Below are 20118 nucleotides of genomic sequence, written 5' to 3'. Positions count from 1 at the left end.
TCTCATCATTCGGCCGCCTCCTCTCTTATTTCTTCTGAAAACAGACTCCTGGACATTCTTTGTTTCCAAACAAAGGCTGGGTGATGTCATTGCAGGGGGACATGCTGGCATGGTCTTGGAAGGAAGATAAAAGAAGGGGGTGGGGGGAAACTGATAATAATACCAGCCTACTGCATGGCTGTAACATCACGGGACTGGAGAGAGGTGATTCCTGCTGGAAAAAGATCTGGACCTTGCTTAGTGAGTTGTCAAATGTCAATTTGTGCCCAGTCTGCCCACATAACAAAGCCTATACTCTCATTCTTGAAAGTGTATGTTCAGTGTCTGCTGCCCTCAAGTGTTTTTGTTTGGTCAGTTCATCCTGCCAGAGTATTACAATATGTTGTTCAGTTAAAATCTTCAATCAAAACCAACATTTACCTTAAATAACACATGAAACCAAACACCCCTCCTCCTTACAGTATTGGCCCTGGAGGCTAATCTTTCCGGTGATAAAATGGCCACCAACGTAATAAAAAAAGTCAATCAAAGCACAAGATCCCTTTACAGGATCTCCTCACTGGTCAACAAAAACACCTTGAAGACCTTAACAGGAGCCCTCGTACAAGGTTTCTTTGACTATGCATGCACCTCTTGGTACCACAGCACCTCAAAGGCCCTTAAAACAAGGCTCCAGACCTCACAAGGCCTCACCCCCCGAACCCACCTCACCCCTGCCCACTTTGACAGGCTGGAATGGCTTAGGGTCGACGACAGAGTACAGCATCTTGCAATGGGTCTGGTCCACAAGATTCGATACACCACCAAGATACCCATGTACCTGTCTAAATACTTCCTTAATGTTAACGAAGTCCACACCCACAACACCAGAGGGAGTGCAACAAACCATGTACAACCCAGATTCGGCACAAACAAGGGACTAAATTATTTTCGCTCCTATGCCACCAAAATGTGGAACGCCCTACCAACAGTCATTAAGACATGGTAATCCCTTGACTCCTTCAAAACCTCTCTCAAAGGGCACCTACGGACGGCTGCAATTCGAAACTGGCCCCCGTAAAATCTGAATCCCCCCCCCCCCTTTCCCCTCACTTTGTATTGAGTTTGTGCTTGAAATGTATACTGTAATTCTGCAAACGGTTATAAATATCAATCAATCAAAAATAAGTCCCTCCCAATTAACAGCATTGCTGCAGAGGTGGCACAGGTGACCTACAATCAATGTACTGTAACATTTCACAGTTTCAATATATAAATGAACATGTTTCAAAATATTTGCAGTTCTTCAATGTTCAACAGTGCACAGAAGTACCAATGATAACATGAATGACTGCACACAACCCTCCAAATGTGGTGGAAACAGAGCTACACTTTCTAACCACCTGCCCACTATACGAAGATATCAGAGACACATACTTCCCACAGATTACACACATCCAAAATTAGTTTGAAAACATGACCAACGACATAAAACTTGTAACTATGTAAACAGAGCTGCTACTTTTACACACACTTAAATTTGAGTTTTTCTCCCCTTTTGTATAGCCTACTATTTAAAGTTTTGTCCCAAAATGACTTCAAAAGATTGCTGCTATTCGTTTCATACCTTGACCCTGTACATATAACATGTATATAACAATGCAATGTGACATAGCTCAGTGTTTACACAATGCTGTACCTCCTCCAACTGTATATACTCCCTGTACTGTATAAACTGTATACTAGTGTATACTCCATACTCCAACTGTTTTATTATACTAGAGCGGTGCCCGTTGGAACCTCTACATACTGTGGAACGATAGTTGGAAATGCATGCCCCACCCAGATATTGTGTCTGTGTCCCATTTATGCCCATATATGGAGTTCTTTGCCAGGCATGCCCAAATATGAAGTCTATGCAGATGTCAGAATGATGTCAGAACAGGCCAGCTCCATATATGGACGTCGGGCAGTGGCCCTGTCCAGAGCCTGGGCAGAGGCCTTTTGTGGCGGTTCTGGACAACCGTGGGTCCGACACACAACGGGCACTGCACTCCCTGTGGGGGTGTGGAACGTGTGTGTCCAATTTGAAGTCGGTGGGGTGAACGGTTCTCGAGTTACGTGCATTACAACCGTACACATAGACAGAGACGTGGTGCATATATAAGATAGATAGATTTTGGCACTTGCTTTGGCAATGTAAACATATGTTTTCTCATGCCAATAAAGCTCATTTGAATTAAATTGAATCGATTTCCACTATGAAATAAAAAAATACAAAACATGAAATGTGTGAAAACAATAAGTGGAAATGTTCTTCTTTGGACTACTGGCAGCATCCATAAGAAGTTTGGAATTCATCTGTCGAGCATTTTGCAAGATTAGCCCCAGACAAAGTTCCAAATAGTGCACTTATGCACTATACCCTTTGTCAGTGTATTGCAGTGTCTTGAGATAACAATAGAAAGTAGAAAGTATTTTGGGCAACAATGATCCAACCCAGAGGCAACGAAGTGACCCAGAAACAATACATTCATTATTCTTTCAATAAAATGTTCCCTGGACACAAAATGTTCCAATTTCTTAGAGCAATAATGATCAATGGCGTGACTACAAGCTCAAAACATGTCACATTGGCGTTGGCAAAATTGCTATTTCCGACATTTTAATTTTAAAAGGAACATTTTGGACAGTACTGTACAGCATGTTATTTCTATAATATTGTACTGTTATAGTTTTAATTTGTGAATTTGAACAAGTCTATCCTTAAGTTAAACACAACAGCAGAGACAGGACTGGAATGATGTCATCTGCTTCCATAGACAATGAATAATAGAACGCTGTCCGTACCCATGGTGATTGTACAGAGATAATGAGCTCTAAGCCCCTACATTAAAATGAAATTTATAACGCTCTGTGGTAAAGTCCTTGCCCACCACCACAGAGGTTGTGGGTTCGAATACCCCGGACATCCGGCTTTCTCGGGTGTGTCTTTGTCAAGTCCCGCCCGTGGTTATGCCCCTCTTTGCTCCCATCCATTGGTTGCTGTTTCTTGGTTGGACAAAAATCCTTTCTCTCCATCCACTACCATCAAAATAACGTGTTTTTCAGTTGCTTCGTATTGATATTCAGTGTATTTTTATTACTTGGTCTGAGTAAAAAAGGAACATCTCAGGTGCAGTATACTACTGGGCATAAATTAGGTTTAGCAAATTCAACCTATAGAACAAGGCAGTAGCCTGGGAAGCATTCCTTTTCGGGTTTATGATCCGGTTTGGGAGTGGATGGTAACTTACGTCACGTCGTAGTCACTGATTTGTAATCATCAGGCAGGATTTAGAAACACAGACCAGGCTTTCCTCCAAGGTGGAAAGTCTGGTGACGCGAGGTTAGGCAGAAGCAGAGTTAGCGTTAGGGCATCATGACATTCAGCCATACAGCTGAATGATTGGAGTGAATGGAGTCCACTCAAAAATCTAAAATAGGCAGCTACAGATTCACCAATTTTCAGTCTATCTTCATATAATTGGAATTCGGTCCTCATGCGCATTATCAGAAGGCACCATTTCTTTCATCTTAGAAGGGAAAGACAGAGAGAGAGAGAGAGAGAGAGAGAGAGAGAGAGAGAGCACAAGCTCTCATGATGCATTTCATGAACATTAGTATAGAGTTGGGGCATCATGATATTCAGCCCGGGATGCTATTATGGGTGATTGGAGTCCACTCAAAACTAAAAAACAGGTACATTTTTTATAGTAATAAACTTACCTACAAATGACCTTTGCACCTTCGGTCACAATTAACCGTTTTAACCAACCAGTTACACATTTATTTACGGTCTGTCTGGTGGCCCCCGACGTCAAGTAATTTTTACAATTGTGGCCCCTTGCCTAATCTAGTTGAATATACCCGTCATAGATAGTGCGTCTCTTCATGCTATGAGCTTGTAGATCTGCTATTTTAAAAATCCCTGTCTCACTTGAAATGCTATAGATTAAGAGTAATGAAACATGATGACAAATATATCTGGCAGAATGGAAGTGTTCCTCAACAGCTTTAAGTTGTCAATGCTTAATTAAGTTTCTATAGCATCGTGACCACGAGCTGTGCGGCTTCTATCCTTTCTTAGTCAAAGTTGTCAATGCTAACAAGAATAGTGTCTCCATGGCAATAGGTTTTTTCCCTTTCCAACAGCACAATGCTATTTATTTTGGAGTGTCCTTGGATAGAGAAAGGGCATTGAATTGAAATTCAGCATTGTAAGCAACCATTATGTAACTTGCCATGTTTTTCTCTCTCTTATGCTTATTATGACATGCCTAGAATAACGGGATGCTAGAATTCAAGCGGTTAAACATATATACCTTGAAACATATTGTAAAGTAAGGAGATATCTCCAATTTTGACTTGAATTCCTAGTGGTATTCAAGAGAAAGCAGACTGGCTTAATCATTTTCTATCATGGGGGATATAATGTTCTTCCATTTCACATGCTTCACGCATGTGTTGAAAGAAGGCCAAATTCCATAGCAGTGAGAAAATTCTGTCAGGTTTCACCGGGAACCGTTTTCTGTAGGCCTATATACAACTAATCTAGTAATCAGTGGTGGATAGTAACTAAGTGTATTTACAGAACTGTAAATACACAAGAACTGTTCTTGATTACAATTTTGAGGATGTTTTTAAATTAATAATAATAGCCTAAAAATATTAATCAGTGACACAGCAGGCAAAAATAATATGTTTCGACCAGGTGGTCTTTGTAAAAATATATATTGTATTACATACTTGACAAAGACCACACGGTTGAAACGTCATATTATTTTTGCCTGCCATGTTGCTGAATAATATATCTATATTATTTGGAGCATCCTAAAGTGAGTTGCGAGGCCCACGTTGTTCTACTTTGTCTGTTTTAACGGTTTGGCTCAGAACCAATGACAGAGGATGTGCGTTACATCTTACTCCGAAGGGTTTTTCTACATTTGAAAACTTGTGAAATGGGACCTTCTGCATAATGATGAGTACTTTTACTCACTCAATTTTTGATGTCAATGTATGTCTTGTTTGTCATGTCTATAAAAACCAAATAAAAACTAATATATGTCAATACTTTTGCACTTTTACTCAAGTACATTTTGAATACCAAACATGCACTTGTTAACAGACTATTTGATACTTTTACTTAAGTACACAATGTCAGTACTTCCATCACTGCAACTAAGTTTGGAGTGGGCGTTTGGGTTTATATTGCATGACTTCTAAACGTCCAGCTATTCAATTTTCACACAAAAAGGTACGTCCCAAAGACTCCCAGTAAGAGGATTTTATGCTTAAAATTGTAAATGTCATCATTGTACCTGGTGCAAAATGGAGTCATCAGTATGTCCTGGTGAATCAGAGCATGAGGCGTTTCTTCAGGTTTTACACAGCAACACGTAACAGTGTGGAAGAAGTTGTGATCGCTGTAGAGCACACAGAGGTTTGTCATGCAACAATAACTTATTGTAAAGCCTGCTTTATCATGTAAACAAAACACCAAGTGAAGAGTTATGTCAGTGGATACTGTGACAAAATATGTTTAAAATGCAATGATGGCAAACATGCCATTGGGACTTGATGTAAATATAAATTACAGGTCTTGAATGAATGCATAATTATAATACATTTCAAATAAATGTAAATACAGGCTACACACTATTGTCTCAATGACAGCCTTATAAGAGAACATCGTGCACATAGCCACATACCTCACATCCTCAGTGTCCATGACAACAGAGTGAACATTATCAGTATATCAGGTCATGTCGGTGCAATCCATCTAATCATACAAAGGCAAAAACACGGTGTTCCCACATGCCCACACACTTAACAAAAATAGAAAAGGCTCTGCAGCAAGGTTTTGTTCAAAAACATCTAGGCAAAAATATTTGCATGATTATTTCAACAAGGCAATTACAGGCAATTACCTATTCAGGACACAGAGCTATAAAAACATCCAGACCCCCAGGGGGCCGGGCCGGTTCCGGCGAGCCGCCCCACGTCCGAAACGGCTGAGAAATGACAGAATTACAGTGTGGGGGTCCCTCTACTCTACTGTACTGTCACTGTACTGTACTGTCACGCCCAAAATCATATACAGTTAATATGTGCGTGTGTGTTAGGTTGCACACCGGTGGTGAAAAACAACCACTGTTTTCGTGCTCAGACCCAGCCACCCACACACAGCTCCGTAAGGGAGTCGTTGCACCACTAAAAAAAAAAAAAACACACACACACACACACACATAATATAAAAGGAGGACATTTGAATACAATAAAAAGGGGGAAAATGGGAAACATAATGAAAAAATAAGAGATTGCACTGTGACTGGAGGAAGCTAGTATACGTGTCTGCATATAGTAGGCTACCAATTGATATTGGATGCTTCTGTGGAAATTGGAGTCATGGTGGATTTTGGTTTTGGGACACGTTAATCCACCATGGAAAGATTATTCTAAATACATTTATCATCAACATTATTATTATTATTATTATTATAAAAAAAGGTGGTTCTTGAAATTCAGGTCTTAGCACATGCAGGCCACACTTTGGTTGTGGATTTTAACAATCTATAGCTAATTTAATTCTGTTCATAGGCCTATATGGCATTTGTTATCTCTGCATGGTTTTCACCGTCTCATCTCTACTACAACACTTTGAGCAATATGAATTCCATTAGGCTACAATTATTATTATTAGCTATTATCAGGCCCATATAACCCATAGGCCTAATAGTAATAGCACATCCAGCTATAAGGCCAAAAGCACTTAGGATGTTGTGTAGGCTATATATACCATCTGACTCATTTACATTAAAGGGAAGCGAAACCTTGCATGTCTAGTGAAACCTAGGCATAGACCCATCTGTGATGGTTTCAATGGCCCCATTACACCTCACCATGGGGAATCATTGATGAGGTGTAAATGGGGCTAATGAAACCCATCATTGATGTCGTGTCGTGATGTGTTTTGAGTAGATACTGCCTTTCATAGGCCAGTGCTATATAAGGAGCGTGTTCTGTATGAGGGGAATCAGTTCAGTGTATGACGCTTCGCTTGACGTTGGTACTCCTATATAGCTCGACGAATACGCTCCTGCAGACAGACAATAATGCCTCAACTACACACAGTGGCATGCCGCTCAGGGAACCGAGCGGAGACATTACGTCCCCGTAGCCTGCCTCCTGGACACATTGAAAACATCATGGAGGAGACGAACACAAGTGAAAATATTTACCTGTCCGTTGATGACATCCCCGAAAAAACCTTCGGCTCTACCGGGCATCGCCAAGCGCGCGTGGCATCGCTATTGGCGGATACCAAGCTGGGTGCATGTGAGACAACTCCACTTCACAAACACAGCCGTTTCTACCGTAGCATGACTCTCAGTCCGATCCGGCGTCTCCAGTGCAAAGCCCGCGCCCAGCTCCTGACAGACACCGGTATCAAAAGGGCGTTTAATCAGACTCTGATTAAACCACGGAACTGTCGGCGCATAGTTGCGCTTGGCGCACCGAGAGTGGGCAAAACAAACATCCTCCGGCGCTTCTTGGGCGAGGAGTTCAAAGAACACTACGAAGCAACGACGGAGGATTTCCACACCAAGCTGTACCACATACGAGGACAGGAATATCAGATTGATATTCTGGACGCTGCGGGAGAGAGACACTACCCCGCTAAACGGAGGCTGTCAATATTGACAGGTAAGGACTGGACAGTACTGTGGATATTATGCTTTTCATTTAGCTCTTTTCGAACTTTCAGACTTTCATTATGCCATGCCCATTTCAAATGATTCTGACCTATAGCTCAAAAATATTATACATTGTATGCGAAATAGATTTATAGTGGTGATATTGAAACATATTCTTATTGAATAGGTTTCTCACACACAATTTTAATTGATTAAATTTAAGCTAATTGATGTATAGTAATTAAAATACTATTAGGCTTCAAAATTAATGTCTGGGCTGGGACACCCTGGACCCCTCTCTCAATGACCCCTGGCCTAGAGAGGTCCCACTTTGAAAACCACTGTGTTAGGCATATGAAGTGAAATGAATACAAATTAACAAATCTGTATTTTCTTCAGGTGACATCTTTCTGCTGGTGTTCAGTGTGGACAACAGGGAGTCGTTCAGGGAGGTCTGTGAGTTGATTAAGGAGATCAATGCAGCCAAGTCAAAGTTGATGAAGCTGAAGGCAAAAGTTCCAGTCGTGGTCTGTGGGAACAAAATGGACTTGGGCCCCATGGCGAGAGTTGTCAGCCGCTTTGAAATTGACTCAATCCTCGGCGGTGAAGGGGTTGCATACTTTGAAACTTCTGCCAAGGCGGGCACCGGACTACCATGTGCATTTAGTGCCCTCGCCAAACAGGGACGGCTTCCTAACGAGACCAGCCCGACAGAACACCAAAACATCTCCATCCACACGTATCAACTGTTGTGCGCGGGTAGCATGCGAGAATGGAGACCAAGCCAGCTCAACGGTCCTATCGCCACTATGTACCCGCTGGCCCGCCGCCCAAGCTTCCAAAGCGACCTGGAGCAGGTCAAACACCTTGGTGGACAAAACAAACATGAGAAGTGTCAAATTCAATGAACTGTGTTGCTTCTCAATAAAAAACCCATTGTAGTAGTATGCTACAATAATTAATTATGTAAGGAGTTATACTCTGTAGTTGCACTAACAAATGCATTAGACATTTGTGTATTTATTGTATTGCTGTTTTGCTTTAAAACGAATAAAACAATGCCCTTATCTATGTTGTACTGCTGGGTTTTTTCAAAGGGCCAATAATAACCATTTATGGTCAGACTGGATGTGGTGGGTGAAGATGTGGGTAGGAGCCCAGGCTGCCAAGGCAGCTATATGTGGAAATGATGGAATTTAAAGTGCCAACACACTTGAAAATAACACCTAACATACAGCACTTTTATCAGTAAGTCATGCATCTTCCTGATATGTCAGATGAAACAAGCAAATTAAATCCACAAGGAAATTAATAAATCATAGGCCTGGAAATGGCATGAATGAAACCAGCACCACATACAGAGTCTGCATAGAGCAATATTGTGGGACCTGCATTATTTTCGACCTGCACATTTTCCAGTAGTATCATTTCATTATAGTATTTTACAATGATTTTGACCTAACAAAGATCAAAATGTATTGAAATGCTTATTGTCGTATCAGCCAGAACACGGAAGTCTACCGCTATAAATAATATTAATAAAATAAAACACAGCCCCTCAGTGGCCCTCAAGCATTAGGAGGACAATATCAGTCATCAGACAGATCGTGGCACACAACTTACAAGTAAAGGTGGATATTGATTTTAAAATAAAACAGCTACACATGACATACTACGTGCAGGTGCAGCCACCAACCAATGATTTAGTAGAAAGTAGTGTCACAGAGCAGCCTGTTTCCAGCAACTTCTCTGTTGCTGGGCATTACTATCCTTCCCTGCCCACTGTGCACAGTGGACCTAACCTAAGGCAGTTCCATAAAGGGCTGTGCTGTGTCCACAGAAAGGGTTTTTTGAGCCACGGACAGCTTTGGATATCATATCCAGAGAGCGTTACACATGCACTGAGTGAGACAAATGCTTGTGGGCATCTCTCCACCCCTATGCATAGGAACGTGACATTGTTGTGCGGCACTCCTCTCCCAAATGTTGAACAGTTTTTTGTGCTTGAGGTACCCTGCAGGGAATTCTGCCAAAGATCAAAGATATCGATCACTTAAATGCCTTGCTTGTGCCAGGAAAAGGTAGTGCTCCGGCGCAACGTTTTCTGTGGACACTGCGCCTAAGGGATCTGTCAACTGGGCGAGGCAGTTTTGCCTCTCTGTCTATCGGCCACATGGTTTCTCTGTTGTCTCTGGGTGACCTGGGTTTCCAGGTCCAGCAGTAAGGTTGGTAACATACTGTCCAGTAAGGCCAGTCCCTTCCAGGAGCAGCGCAGGCCCCTAGAAAGCAAAAGGTCCAGAGACTCAAAACAGAAATCAGCACTATTCTCCTTCTGTGATGAAAATACAATACAAACAATACAAATATGATCCTTTAGAAAATGCTGCCCATATAATATAAAGTACCTGTCATCAAGAACTAGTTGTCTGCTTGCAAGCAGTTCTTGCACATCCACGGACGTACCAAAGATTTCATGAAGATCCAGGTCAGAGCTGAATAGCTGCCAATGCTGCAATCAATATGCCAGTGCAAAGCAGATATATTGCATTCATAAACAGATAAGCCATGCATTCAGATATATTTCTTTAACTGTATACGGCGACAAATGCTGTTGTCAAATTACAAATGTGGCATAATTGTGTAATGTACTCATAAATAAATTAAGAAATCATGGAGATATTAGTATAGCACATAATTAGTGAAAGGGACATTTATACATTTTTATTAAAATAAAGTAGAGAGAAGGTATACATGTAGTGTTGTGGTCCTAATAATTCAGTAGAGCAGTGATTTTCATGTCCCCCAAATTGATACTTATTGTCTGTATTTTGACACCCACATTGATACGTATTTGAAATAATTTTGTGCCAGGACAGGAGTTTCAGGACAGAATTCTACAAAGGGGGTGGCAGTGGATGGGGGCGGCAATGGATGGGGCAGTGGGTGGGGGCAACAGTGGGTTAGTATTGAGGTGTCCTTGAGCCTTGCATAGTTTGCATAGTATTATGATATTATAATTGTGTGTGTGTGCGTGTGTGTGTGTGTGTGTGTGTGTGTGTGTGTGTGTGTGTGTGTGTGTGTGTGTGTGAGTGAGACGTGTGTGTGTGTGTGTGTGTGTGTGATGCGACATGGCCTGTTGAAGCGCCACCTACTGATTTGAAAACTATCAAGTGGCATTTCTTCCTCAGTGTAGTGGGAATATGCATGCACAGTTTCACCACAATTGGACGCCGTGTTGAGGAGTTGTGGCGATTTGTACAAAACGGGTACAAAGCGGGCTACTCCTGAAAAATTTAGAAGCCAATCGTAGCCAATCAGGATGCATTATGAGAAATCAAACAAACCCGTCTTGATCATATGAATATGGAGAGCATGTGTACCGATTTGCGTGAAATTTTGATAAAATCTGAAGGAGTAATATTAGAAAATGTGTTTTACATATGTCGGCCTCCTGGTGGTGCTATATAGAGCAGATGTGAAAAATTCCAGGCAAAGGTTTTTCCTTTGCCTCTAGGGAGTGTGCATACAAAGTTTTACACAGATCCGTGCAGTTAGAGGTAAAAACGCTAATCGGCCAGTTATAGCGCCACCATGAGGCTGAGTTGAAAATGTTCAAGTGGCATTTCTTCCTCTGCCTAGTGGGAATGTGCGTGCACAATTTCACAGAAATCACACGATGTGTTCGTGATTTACGGCATTTTGTTTGAAACTGAGCACTCCTGCGAACTTTGGAAGCCAATCTTAGCCAATCAGGATGGAGAAATATGAATGAGCAGTTTCGCTGAATGGCACTAGAGAGACTGTGTACCAATTTGCGTGATGTTTGGACAAAATCTGTAGGTGTACTGTCCAATTTTGTTTTTGCACAAAGCGGCCTCCTGGTGGCACTATAAGAGGCCAATGTGAAAACCTTGGGGCAGAGGTTCAGCTGTGGCATTCAGGGAGTGTGTGTGCAGAGTATGGCTGCGATCAAGCCAACGGTGCCGGAGATATGAGAACCACTGCTGTAGAATACACTATGTGCTGTATGAATGGATGGATAATTGTGTGCATTCACCTGGTGAGTAATGCCCTCAGTCATTCGAAGTCCCATCACCAACACTTCCTCCAATCTGCCAAAAACAGAATCTTCATAAGTGAACATCACAATAAGTGGACTGGCTATGACATAACTCCGTCGTGACTGGTACTGTATTACTTTGAGAATTGTATTTTAGGCCATATTACATGGCCTTTTAACTATTGTTTTTTTTCTCTCATATTTGTACCCCCTTAGTAATGTTTATATGTGCTCTTTTTGTTTCGTTGCCTGTTCTCCGTTTGGGGACTACAGATGGAAACTAGCATCCTTGCTAAATCCAGCATATTTACATTGCATTGTATGTGCAGTGTTCATTAGTTAATAAATGAATGCTGTCCCGTCCAAATAAACCAATGAATGAATGAGAAGACAGAATGACTGAGAGCTCAAGAACAAAAATAGGCTGCATGTCACCCCCATCTCTCTCCCCATTTCCTGTCAGACTACTGTAATGTGTAATCTAACAATAAAGAATCAATCCAAAAAGGACAAAAATAGAATAGAATACAACTGAATGAATGGACATGGAATAGCAACCATTATCACACTGCTCATACTGTGTCATGACAGTCATACTGACATTTCACAGAGTATTTTCTTTTTTGTGATGAACTAAATGAAAATTGCAACTTCCCCTGCCCCAGTGCCCCAAGGCCATTGTTTTAAAGTTTAAACAGACACTTTATATAAGGAGGTCTATACTGGCTTGCGTCCTTATTTCCATCTACACCAAATATCTTTGCTGAAAATAGTTGATCTACATGCCCCGGACGCAACATGTTATGAGCTGTGCATGTTCGCCTCCCCAGTTAAAAAGCATAATACCGGTTACAAGCAATCAGCTTACAGTCCAAGATGGCTCAGGGAGATCCTCCTCCGTGTTCCATGTCCCCGCTGCTGGACCTCTAGGATCCAGATGTCAGGCTCCAGGGTCTGGGTACGAGCCTCCCTAACAACACCTCCCTCCCCCAGGGGAACAAAACGTCCATGCGCTCCTGAAAAGACAATGGGCTGTATTTTGCGTGTCTTAAGTACCAGGTCTTATTCCCTAACTTGAGTAAACTAAAGACCTGGAGGCGTGGTCAATGCTCTTTGGCCACTCAGAATAGCCAAATGGCATTGATCACGCCTCCAGGTCTTTAGTTTACTCAAGTTAGGGAATAAGACCTGGTTCTTAAGACACACAAAATACAGCCCAATGGCTTCATACTAAGGGCTTAACACCTCCTCAAATCTAATCAAATTTCGATAATACAAATTATGTCTTGATTAAATCATTGATAATTTACCTGGCCCAACACCAAGGTACTGCCCCCCTTTCCAGTATCTCATGTTGTGAAGACTGATGGCATTCTGCAAAAAAAAAGACCACACAGGCATCTTCATCACTGATCGAAGATTACTGAAAAAAGTGCATAGTTGTGCTGTGTGGCTCTAGCCTGGCTCCAGCCCTGAATCGCTACGATTAAAAAATATCTCCTGGCGAATAATGAAGTGAAACGAAAGAGTCAGGCTAGTGTGGATCAACTTTGACCACCAAATTGCACATCAGATATTGAGTTAGAAATGTAATTCGTCGCACATTTTGGGCATATCATTTTAGGCAAAAGCAATTTTTTGACTTGCGAGCTACTTTCAAAATGACCAGCTCAACAAGATCTACCCACCCAAAAAAAAGTATTATCCCATTGTTGAAAATTGTTTAAAAATGTACGTAGCGGCGCACTTATTGGGATGGGAAATAAGAGGGGAGGAAATGGACTTGGTAGGGTTGTTTATATATTTATAATGCTACTGATGTCTGTGCTCAAAGCAAAGTATTGCATTGTGGGTTTGAACTGACAGGCCCTTTTTGATGTTAATCAATCAAGTCACAAGTTGGCAGATGCCAATATGTATATATATATATATATATATATATATATATATATATATATATTTTTTTTTTTAATTATATATAATTTTAGGGGCATGTGTGTGATCTACCTGAAGTCTTTGATATCTACTGGTAGATCACGATTTACCTTTTGGGCATCCCTGGGCTAGGTTAATTGTAATAACAGTGTATTTAGTCAATGCAAACAGAGTGACATACCATCCTACATACACACGACAGCCTCATTGTTGCAATGGTTGCATTGACTAAAGCTACCACTACTCGCATTGATTAAAGCCTCCACTACTCACATCAACAGACAAAACCCCACTGATTAACTGATAGAATTGTTCTGACCGATACCTGTATCGGACAAGCTGCTGATACTGCCTAAAATGCAAGTATAAGTATCGGTGAGTATGCCAATCTATGCCATTCCGATACCATGTCATGTATCACGTGATGAGATTATTATTTTTGCACAAAGCTCCCAGTCAAGACACAAGGTCTTCTTGAGAATGTAGATTTCTGTTGTAAATTCTTTTACACTTTAACTATTATTATGGGTTTGTATTTACAGTATTTATTTTATTCCTAGACCAGTGGTTCTCAAAACTTTTAATTTCAAGGACCTCCCATAACTCTGAGTATACTGGTTTGATTTGTACACCCTCAAAGTTGCAGTAAGGGTCCATTTGGAACCATCTCAAGGAACCATGAGGGTCCCTGGCCTGGACCACATATTTGAGGGGAGCCTCCTATATACAGGTTTATAGGTTTATTTTTAAAATACCATTGACAATGGACAGAAATTAATATTTGTTTTGTCACTGTTTGTTTTACATCATCATTACATCATCTAATCAATAAGAGCGCACCTCACTTCACACAGGTGTGATTTTTTTAAATGACATAGGCCTACTGGTATCGGATCAGTACTCAGTATCGACCAATAAGCAAGTTATCGGAATCGCTATCGGGAAGGAAAACTATCGGTACATGATCTATACTATTACTGATTGATCGATGTCCAATACTCCATTTGCGGAGTACTTACGTGTCTCGCAAAGTTTGACACCTCATACTGCCGAAAGCCATGCTTGTGAAGAATCCTCCGGGCGGATGCATACATGGCCGCTGTGACATCGTCACTGGGAAGGGTCAGTTCCCTGTGTTGCACCTGTTCAGTGGTGGGAAAAGTATTCACGTAAATATCAGTACAGAATTCAAAAATGTACTTAAATAAAAGTACAAAACAATTGGTATTAAAATGTGCTTTAAGTAGAAAAGAGAAAGAAAAAATAGAAAGTATGCAGAATGTTTCAAATGTATAAAATGTATACAAATCTTTTGAAAATAGCAGATCACAAAGGTCACAATGTGTCGCATCACAGCACATTGCACTTGCCTACATGTATGTGTGATATGCGGCTGGACCAGTAGGCCAGCGGGCACCCCTAGATCGGCTACTTTCAAATGGCCAAAAAATGTATGGGTTGAAGTGGTTAATCATACTGTATATGTTTTTGTAATAATCCAAATCTACAAAGTAACTAAAGTTCTAATAATTGTAGTGGATTAAAAGTACAACATCTGCCCCTGAGATGTACTGGAGTAGAAAGTTAAAGTGGAAATACTCCAGTAAATAAAAAAACGACATCAAAATTGTACAGCACCAGAGTAAATGTACACAGTTACATTACGCCACTGCACCTGCTTGAACAGCTGGGTACCTCTCTCCAGGGTCAGCTGGTACAGAGACACGTGGTCGTCACACAGCAGCAGCAGCTCGGACAGCTCGCTCTCCCAGCGGTCAAGACTCTGTCCCGGCCGTCCGAACATGACGTCCACAGACACCCTCCCTGGACACAGCCGCTGGGCCTCCGCAATGGTCTGTAAAGCCTGCTGGGAATTATGGTCTCTCCCCAGAATTCTCAAGTCCTCATCCTGTAAAGACTGTAGGATTAGAGTGAGGAAAAAAGAAAGAAAAGGAAAAGAAATTATGAATCACGCAAATTGATCCTGAATTAAGCCAGTAGTAGTTTGTTATTACTGATTATTCACCTGCACACCAATGGAGAAACGGTTCACGCCTGCTTGGAAATAGTCCTCTAACTTAGACTTCCCTACAGGCGTAGGGTTGACCTCGAGTGTGACCTCAGCCTCGTCTGAGAGAGCAGCATGTCTGGAAACTGTCTCCAGGACAGCGGCGATGGTAGACGGGTGGGCGAGACTTGGAGTCCCACCACCGAAGAAGACAGATGTGATGCTAAAAGAAACATCATAATCAATGACGGTGTGAGTAGACCAACTGAACTGACATTGGCATTAAAGATGAAATGTAAGGTAGGCATTAGATAAGATGATTTTGAGACAGACTAGTGAGTATAGTGACTACTAGTTGAATAAATATCCATATTATAGACCTACCTGGACACCTGACTCAGTCGCAGTAGTGTTTCAGTCTCTCGCTGAAGGCACGCCGTCATTAAGGCATTATTGTCAGATTTAGGAATATACTTGTTGAAATTGCAGTAGGAACACCTTCTCAGACAGTAGGGCCACTGCAAGAGAGAGGAGACAGTGACAGAGAGTTTGATAGCCCTGGCCCAGTACAGACCAGATCTGTAGAGGGCGCTCTAAATAAATTATTTTGTTTTATTCTATGCCCCCAAAAAAGTATATCATACAGAGAAGCCGGCCTGGAGATTGGAGAATAAACTTTCACCAGCACAAAACAGAATGGCAGTGGAATCTTTACCCGTTGTTACAGCTTTCCTGCTAACGCACACTGCGACACTGGAACAGGGTTAGGAGTTCGACAGCTTGAGCGAGGTCGCATACATTATTGTACAGTACATTTAAATGATATTAGTTTGGTTATGCCATTTTTTACAGTGATATGTGCGGTAATGTACCAACTCAACTCACATGCAGATAGAGCGAAGCCTCGTTCAGGACAGATTTCGAGCCTGAGAATTCTTCTGTCACTGTTTGAATTAAGTCGCTTCTTTCTATCACGGATGAGCACCGTCTTACATGTAAGGATGGAGCAAATGCTGCTGTAAGCAATGCACGTGTAACCATTTTGGTCATATTTTAATTATTTTCTATAATGTGCTTCCAGTATTGCCCTCGTAGGACTAGGACCCCGGAACCTTTCACATGGCGAACCAGGAAGAAAACAATAACAGTCTTCCAGTTTGAGCTTGTTCGTTACCCACTTTGACCACGCGGTGGTGCTGTTCGATGTAAGTAATTATCTTCTTCCGACTCTTGTACAGTAACAGTAGGCTACTGAAATGTATGCATGCTTGAGTTGAACGCTACAGTAGGCTACAAACCTCTTGGACTTACATGCTACCACATCATTTACCTTAAACGTTCACTTTATTGTAAGTGATATTTTCAGTTTTTTTGCTAAAAGGTAATACTATTCTGATAGTAATCATTGCTATAGTGTTTGTTCATTAACAGAGGTTTCCCTGTCTCTCCAGCTCTTATAGAATACTGGACCTTTAAAATAATAAACAGAAAATACATTTTCAGGTAGGTGACAAAATGTCAGCGAATCAGGAGAGAGTAGCTATTTTTGAGGGCCTATCCTATGTAGGCCTACAGGTTTAATTGTTTTTTTAGTTCAACTAGACTTGTAGGCCTACGTGCCGGCCTACTTGGGAACGATCATTACATCACCGACACCGGCTATTAAATCATAGCAACATGATCGAGATAGACTTTAATATATTAGAGTTAGATTAATAGAGGTTACACATAAAACATACATCATGTTTTAACTAGTTTGAGTCGTTGTATTGTAGCCTATTGTCACAGAATGTGATGTATGATGATGTATGATAAGAGTGCCCCTCACTTCACACGGGTGGGATTTTTATACTCTTCCAGTTCCAATTTTGTCTGCTCAGCTCAAGTCATTTCTTTGTGTCATCAGTGTCACTAATCACTTACAATTCCACTTGTTTAATCTGTATCCTGACTGCGTTATCGATCCTGATTGGATAAAATTGCTTTTCTGTCTAATAAAAAGCTGGAGAGACATGGAGACTCCTATTACTGAACAAACACTAGCAATGAGTACTACAAAACATTGGTAGAGGATGAACATCTTAAAAATACCATGCTTGAGTTTTTTCTTCTTTTTTTTTCTTCTTTTTAACGACAGCACAGAAGAGGAAAAAAAATCAACAAAGAAACAAAAATCACAACGGTGTGAAGTGAGTGGTGCAACTCCATGTGGGGGTCCCCGTGGGGTCTCCGGAGGTTCCAGACCCACAGGACCACAGCCAGGGTGCCGGGCCGGTTCCGGCGAGCCGCCCCTCTTCCGAAACGGTAGAGAAATGAGAGAGTTATAGGCTATATAGGCTATATAACCAAAGAGCTATAGGCTATCTAATCTCTCTAAAGGTAAACCTTGTTTGGCGGTTGCCTATATATTTTCTATAAGAGCACTACTGGCTGGAGTTCACTGGGGGACACAGCTATCTTTGAAAATATTATCATATGTCCAAAGATCAAACTGACTAGGATAATTAGATATTGACTTCCCTGATTACAGGCAAAACATTGTTCTGGTTATATAAATCATATGGTTTGGTTACTGTAAATAAAATAAAATAAAAACCTGTGTTAAAACCATGTTCTTTTATTTACTCTCTATAGAGTAGAGACATTGCTGAGTTGCTAATTTTATCAATCACATTTGGTTGTAATAATTCTAACATTTTATAACACCTTCCATACATTATATAATCATTTATTGCATAATGAGTGCTTGATTATCTTTTTTCTTTTTTATAAACTAAACTAATCAATAAATGAGCATGTGCTCTCTGCCAGCCTCATGCCCTCAGGATATTTTCCACCAAATTTAAAATCTGGTGCCCAATCAGAGAGAGAGAGAGAAAAAAAAAGAGAGAGAGAGAGAGAGAGAGAGAGAGAGAGAGAGAGAGAGAGGTTGAAAGAGAGGGGCGAGGGTAGGTATTTAAAGCCATTGATTGAACATTTGCATGCAACAGCTTTGCAACAAGTGAATGAAAGTGTCAGTGCAAACCTGCCAAATGGATAAAAGAAAGAAAGGTGAGTTTCCTTTGTACCAGTTATGAATAATTTTGACATACACACTATTTTAATTTCATTCGTTATTTGTGTATTCACCTGTTTTTGTTAGTTTTCACAGAACCTGAACTGAGGCTTATGGTGGTCGGCAGCAGTGGATCATCTCAGTTTCTATGTACCAATGCAATACTTGGTAGGCATCTGTTTTCTAAAGACACCACCAGCATTCCATGTGCAACAAAGTTCACTGGAGAGTTGGCTGGGCGACGAGTGGCTGTGATCAATGGACTGAATATCTATGAAAAAGACATATGCCAAGCCAAGAAGACAATGGAATTGAAGAGGTCCATGTGTTTGAGCATCCCCGGTCCTCACGGCCTGCTCATTGCATTTGACCTGGAGAAGATCTCCCCAAATGACATGTGGACCCCAAAGCTTGTGATGAGACGCTTTGGAGATAAATGTATCTGTCATTGCATGGTCCTCTTGGCTTACGGAGGAAACCCGGATAGAGTCAAACTGAATGACAAGGTGATGGAACTAATAGATATGTTTGGGGGACGCTACCACGTCTTCAACAAGAACTGCAGGGATCGCAGCCGGAGCCGAGAGCTTCTGCAGAAGCTCGAGCAGATGGTGAAGTCTTTGGGGGGCGACCACTTCTCCAATAGGAGCTTCCGTACGGCGGAGGACAGTGTGAAGAAAGAGGAGAAGAAACTTCGACAAGAGAAGGAGCTAGAGACAGAGAAGGTGTGGAACGAACTGGAGAAACAGTACAACAGGGAGGGCTTGAACAGGCAGAAAGAAGCCTACAACATTGCTGTTGGGGAAGAGATCAGAGCCCGGGCAGAAGTGGACAACAACTGGCTCAGAGTCTCCCGGGCCAGAGGGCTGGGAATGGGCTTTTGTGCTGGGGTTGGCATGGGCGTCCTAGTGGGGGCTGTGGGCGGCGCGGGGATCATGGTTCTGTATGGGATAATAGGTGGTGCTGTGGGGGGTGCAGCGGGAGGTGCAGCCCAGGTGGCCATAAAACACATGGATGACAGAGTTGCGCCTCCTGCCAGGCTCAACTTCAACTCCATCTTCATTAATCGCTTCTTCTCAAACTTCTCTAAACAAGCGTGATTACAATGAACGGTGTTGCATTTCATGTATTCTCTTATGTGGGAACAAAGTGTTAAGTCTGCACACAGCTCTGCTCCACAGTGTTTCATTTATTTTAAAACACTGGCATTGATTTAAAGAACACAGGTGTAGTTTCGGCCATGGTTGGCCTTCATCAGGTGACAAGATCAATGACAATGACAGCCTCCCCTATATGGTCGTGGGTCACGTCATGTGGCCGACGAGAACTGCCCTGTTTTCTTGTC

At 41.6% G+C, this 20118-nt stretch overlaps 3 protein-coding genes across 3 annotated transcripts; 2 read left to right on the top strand and 1 right to left on the bottom strand.

Annotated features, from left to right (window-relative positions):
- The first annotated feature begins 6762 nt into the window (after positions 1-6762).
- rasd2a (RASD family member 2a) lies at positions 6763-9523 on the top strand. Its single transcript, XM_080776654.1, has 3 exons — positions 6763-7725; positions 8115-9152; positions 9404-9523. Exons 1-2 carry the CDS (start codon positions 7134-7136, stop codon positions 8621-8623), a joined length of 1101 nt encoding a protein of 366 aa, XP_080632780.1. The 5' UTR covers positions 6763-7133; the 3' UTR covers positions 8624-9152; positions 9404-9523.
- rsad1 (radical S-adenosyl methionine domain containing 1) lies at positions 9322-16810 on the bottom strand. Its single transcript, XM_080776651.1, has 10 exons — positions 16604-16810; positions 16103-16236; positions 15737-15941; positions 15386-15628; positions 14730-14852; positions 13086-13149; positions 12644-12791; positions 11773-11827; positions 10121-10224; positions 9322-9994 (listed from the first exon to the last, which is right to left on the bottom strand). Exons 1-10 carry the CDS (start codon positions 16766-16768, stop codon positions 9847-9849), a joined length of 1389 nt encoding a protein of 462 aa, XP_080632777.1. The 5' UTR covers positions 16769-16810; the 3' UTR covers positions 9322-9846.
- LOC308324560 (GTPase IMAP family member 6) lies at positions 16419-20113 on the top strand. The gene is made up of 4 exons (XM_080776655.1): positions 16419-16713; positions 16800-16923; positions 17884-18769; positions 18861-20113. The coding sequence occupies exons 3-4, from the start codon at positions 18724-18726 to the stop codon at positions 19871-19873; spliced, it is 1059 nt and encodes a 352-aa protein (XP_080632781.1). The 5' UTR covers positions 16419-16713; positions 16800-16923; positions 17884-18723; the 3' UTR covers positions 19874-20113.
- Positions 20114-20118: the final 5 nt, after the last annotated feature.

The sequence above is a fragment of the Protomyctophum bolini genome (assembly GCF_963924005.1).
Source record: "Protomyctophum bolini genome assembly, chromosome: 11".
NCBI lineage: Eukaryota > Metazoa > Chordata > Actinopteri > Myctophiformes > Myctophidae > Protomyctophum > Protomyctophum bolini.
This window is presented reverse-complemented; position numbering and strand designations above follow the sequence as displayed.

Coding starts and splice junctions, on each gene's coding strand:
- rasd2a (XM_080776654.1), top strand. CDS start 7,134: ATGCCTCAACTACACACAGTGGCATGCCGCTCAGGGAACCGAGCGGAG. Junction 7,726..8,114: donor GAGGCTGTCAATATTGACAG/GTAAGGACTGGA, acceptor TATTTTCTTCAG/GTGACATCTTTCTGCTGGTG.
- rsad1 (XM_080776651.1), bottom strand. CDS start 16,768: ATGACCAAAATGGTTACACGTGCATTGCTTACAGCAGCATTTGCTCCA. Junction 12,792..13,085: donor GTACCTTGGTGTTGGGCCAG/GTAAATTATCAA, acceptor TTGTCTTTTCAG/GAGCGCATGGACGTTTTGTT. Junction 9,995..10,120: donor CAACTAGTTCTTGATGACAG/GTACTTTATATT, acceptor TTTGCTTTCTAG/GGGCCTGCGCTGCTCCTGGA.
- LOC308324560 (XM_080776655.1), top strand. CDS start 18,724: ATGAAAGTGTCAGTGCAAACCTGCCAAATGGATAAAAGAAAGAAAG. Junction 18,770..18,860: donor AATGGATAAAAGAAAGAAAG/GTGAGTTTCCTT, acceptor TGTTTTTGTTAG/TTTTCACAGAACCTGAACTG.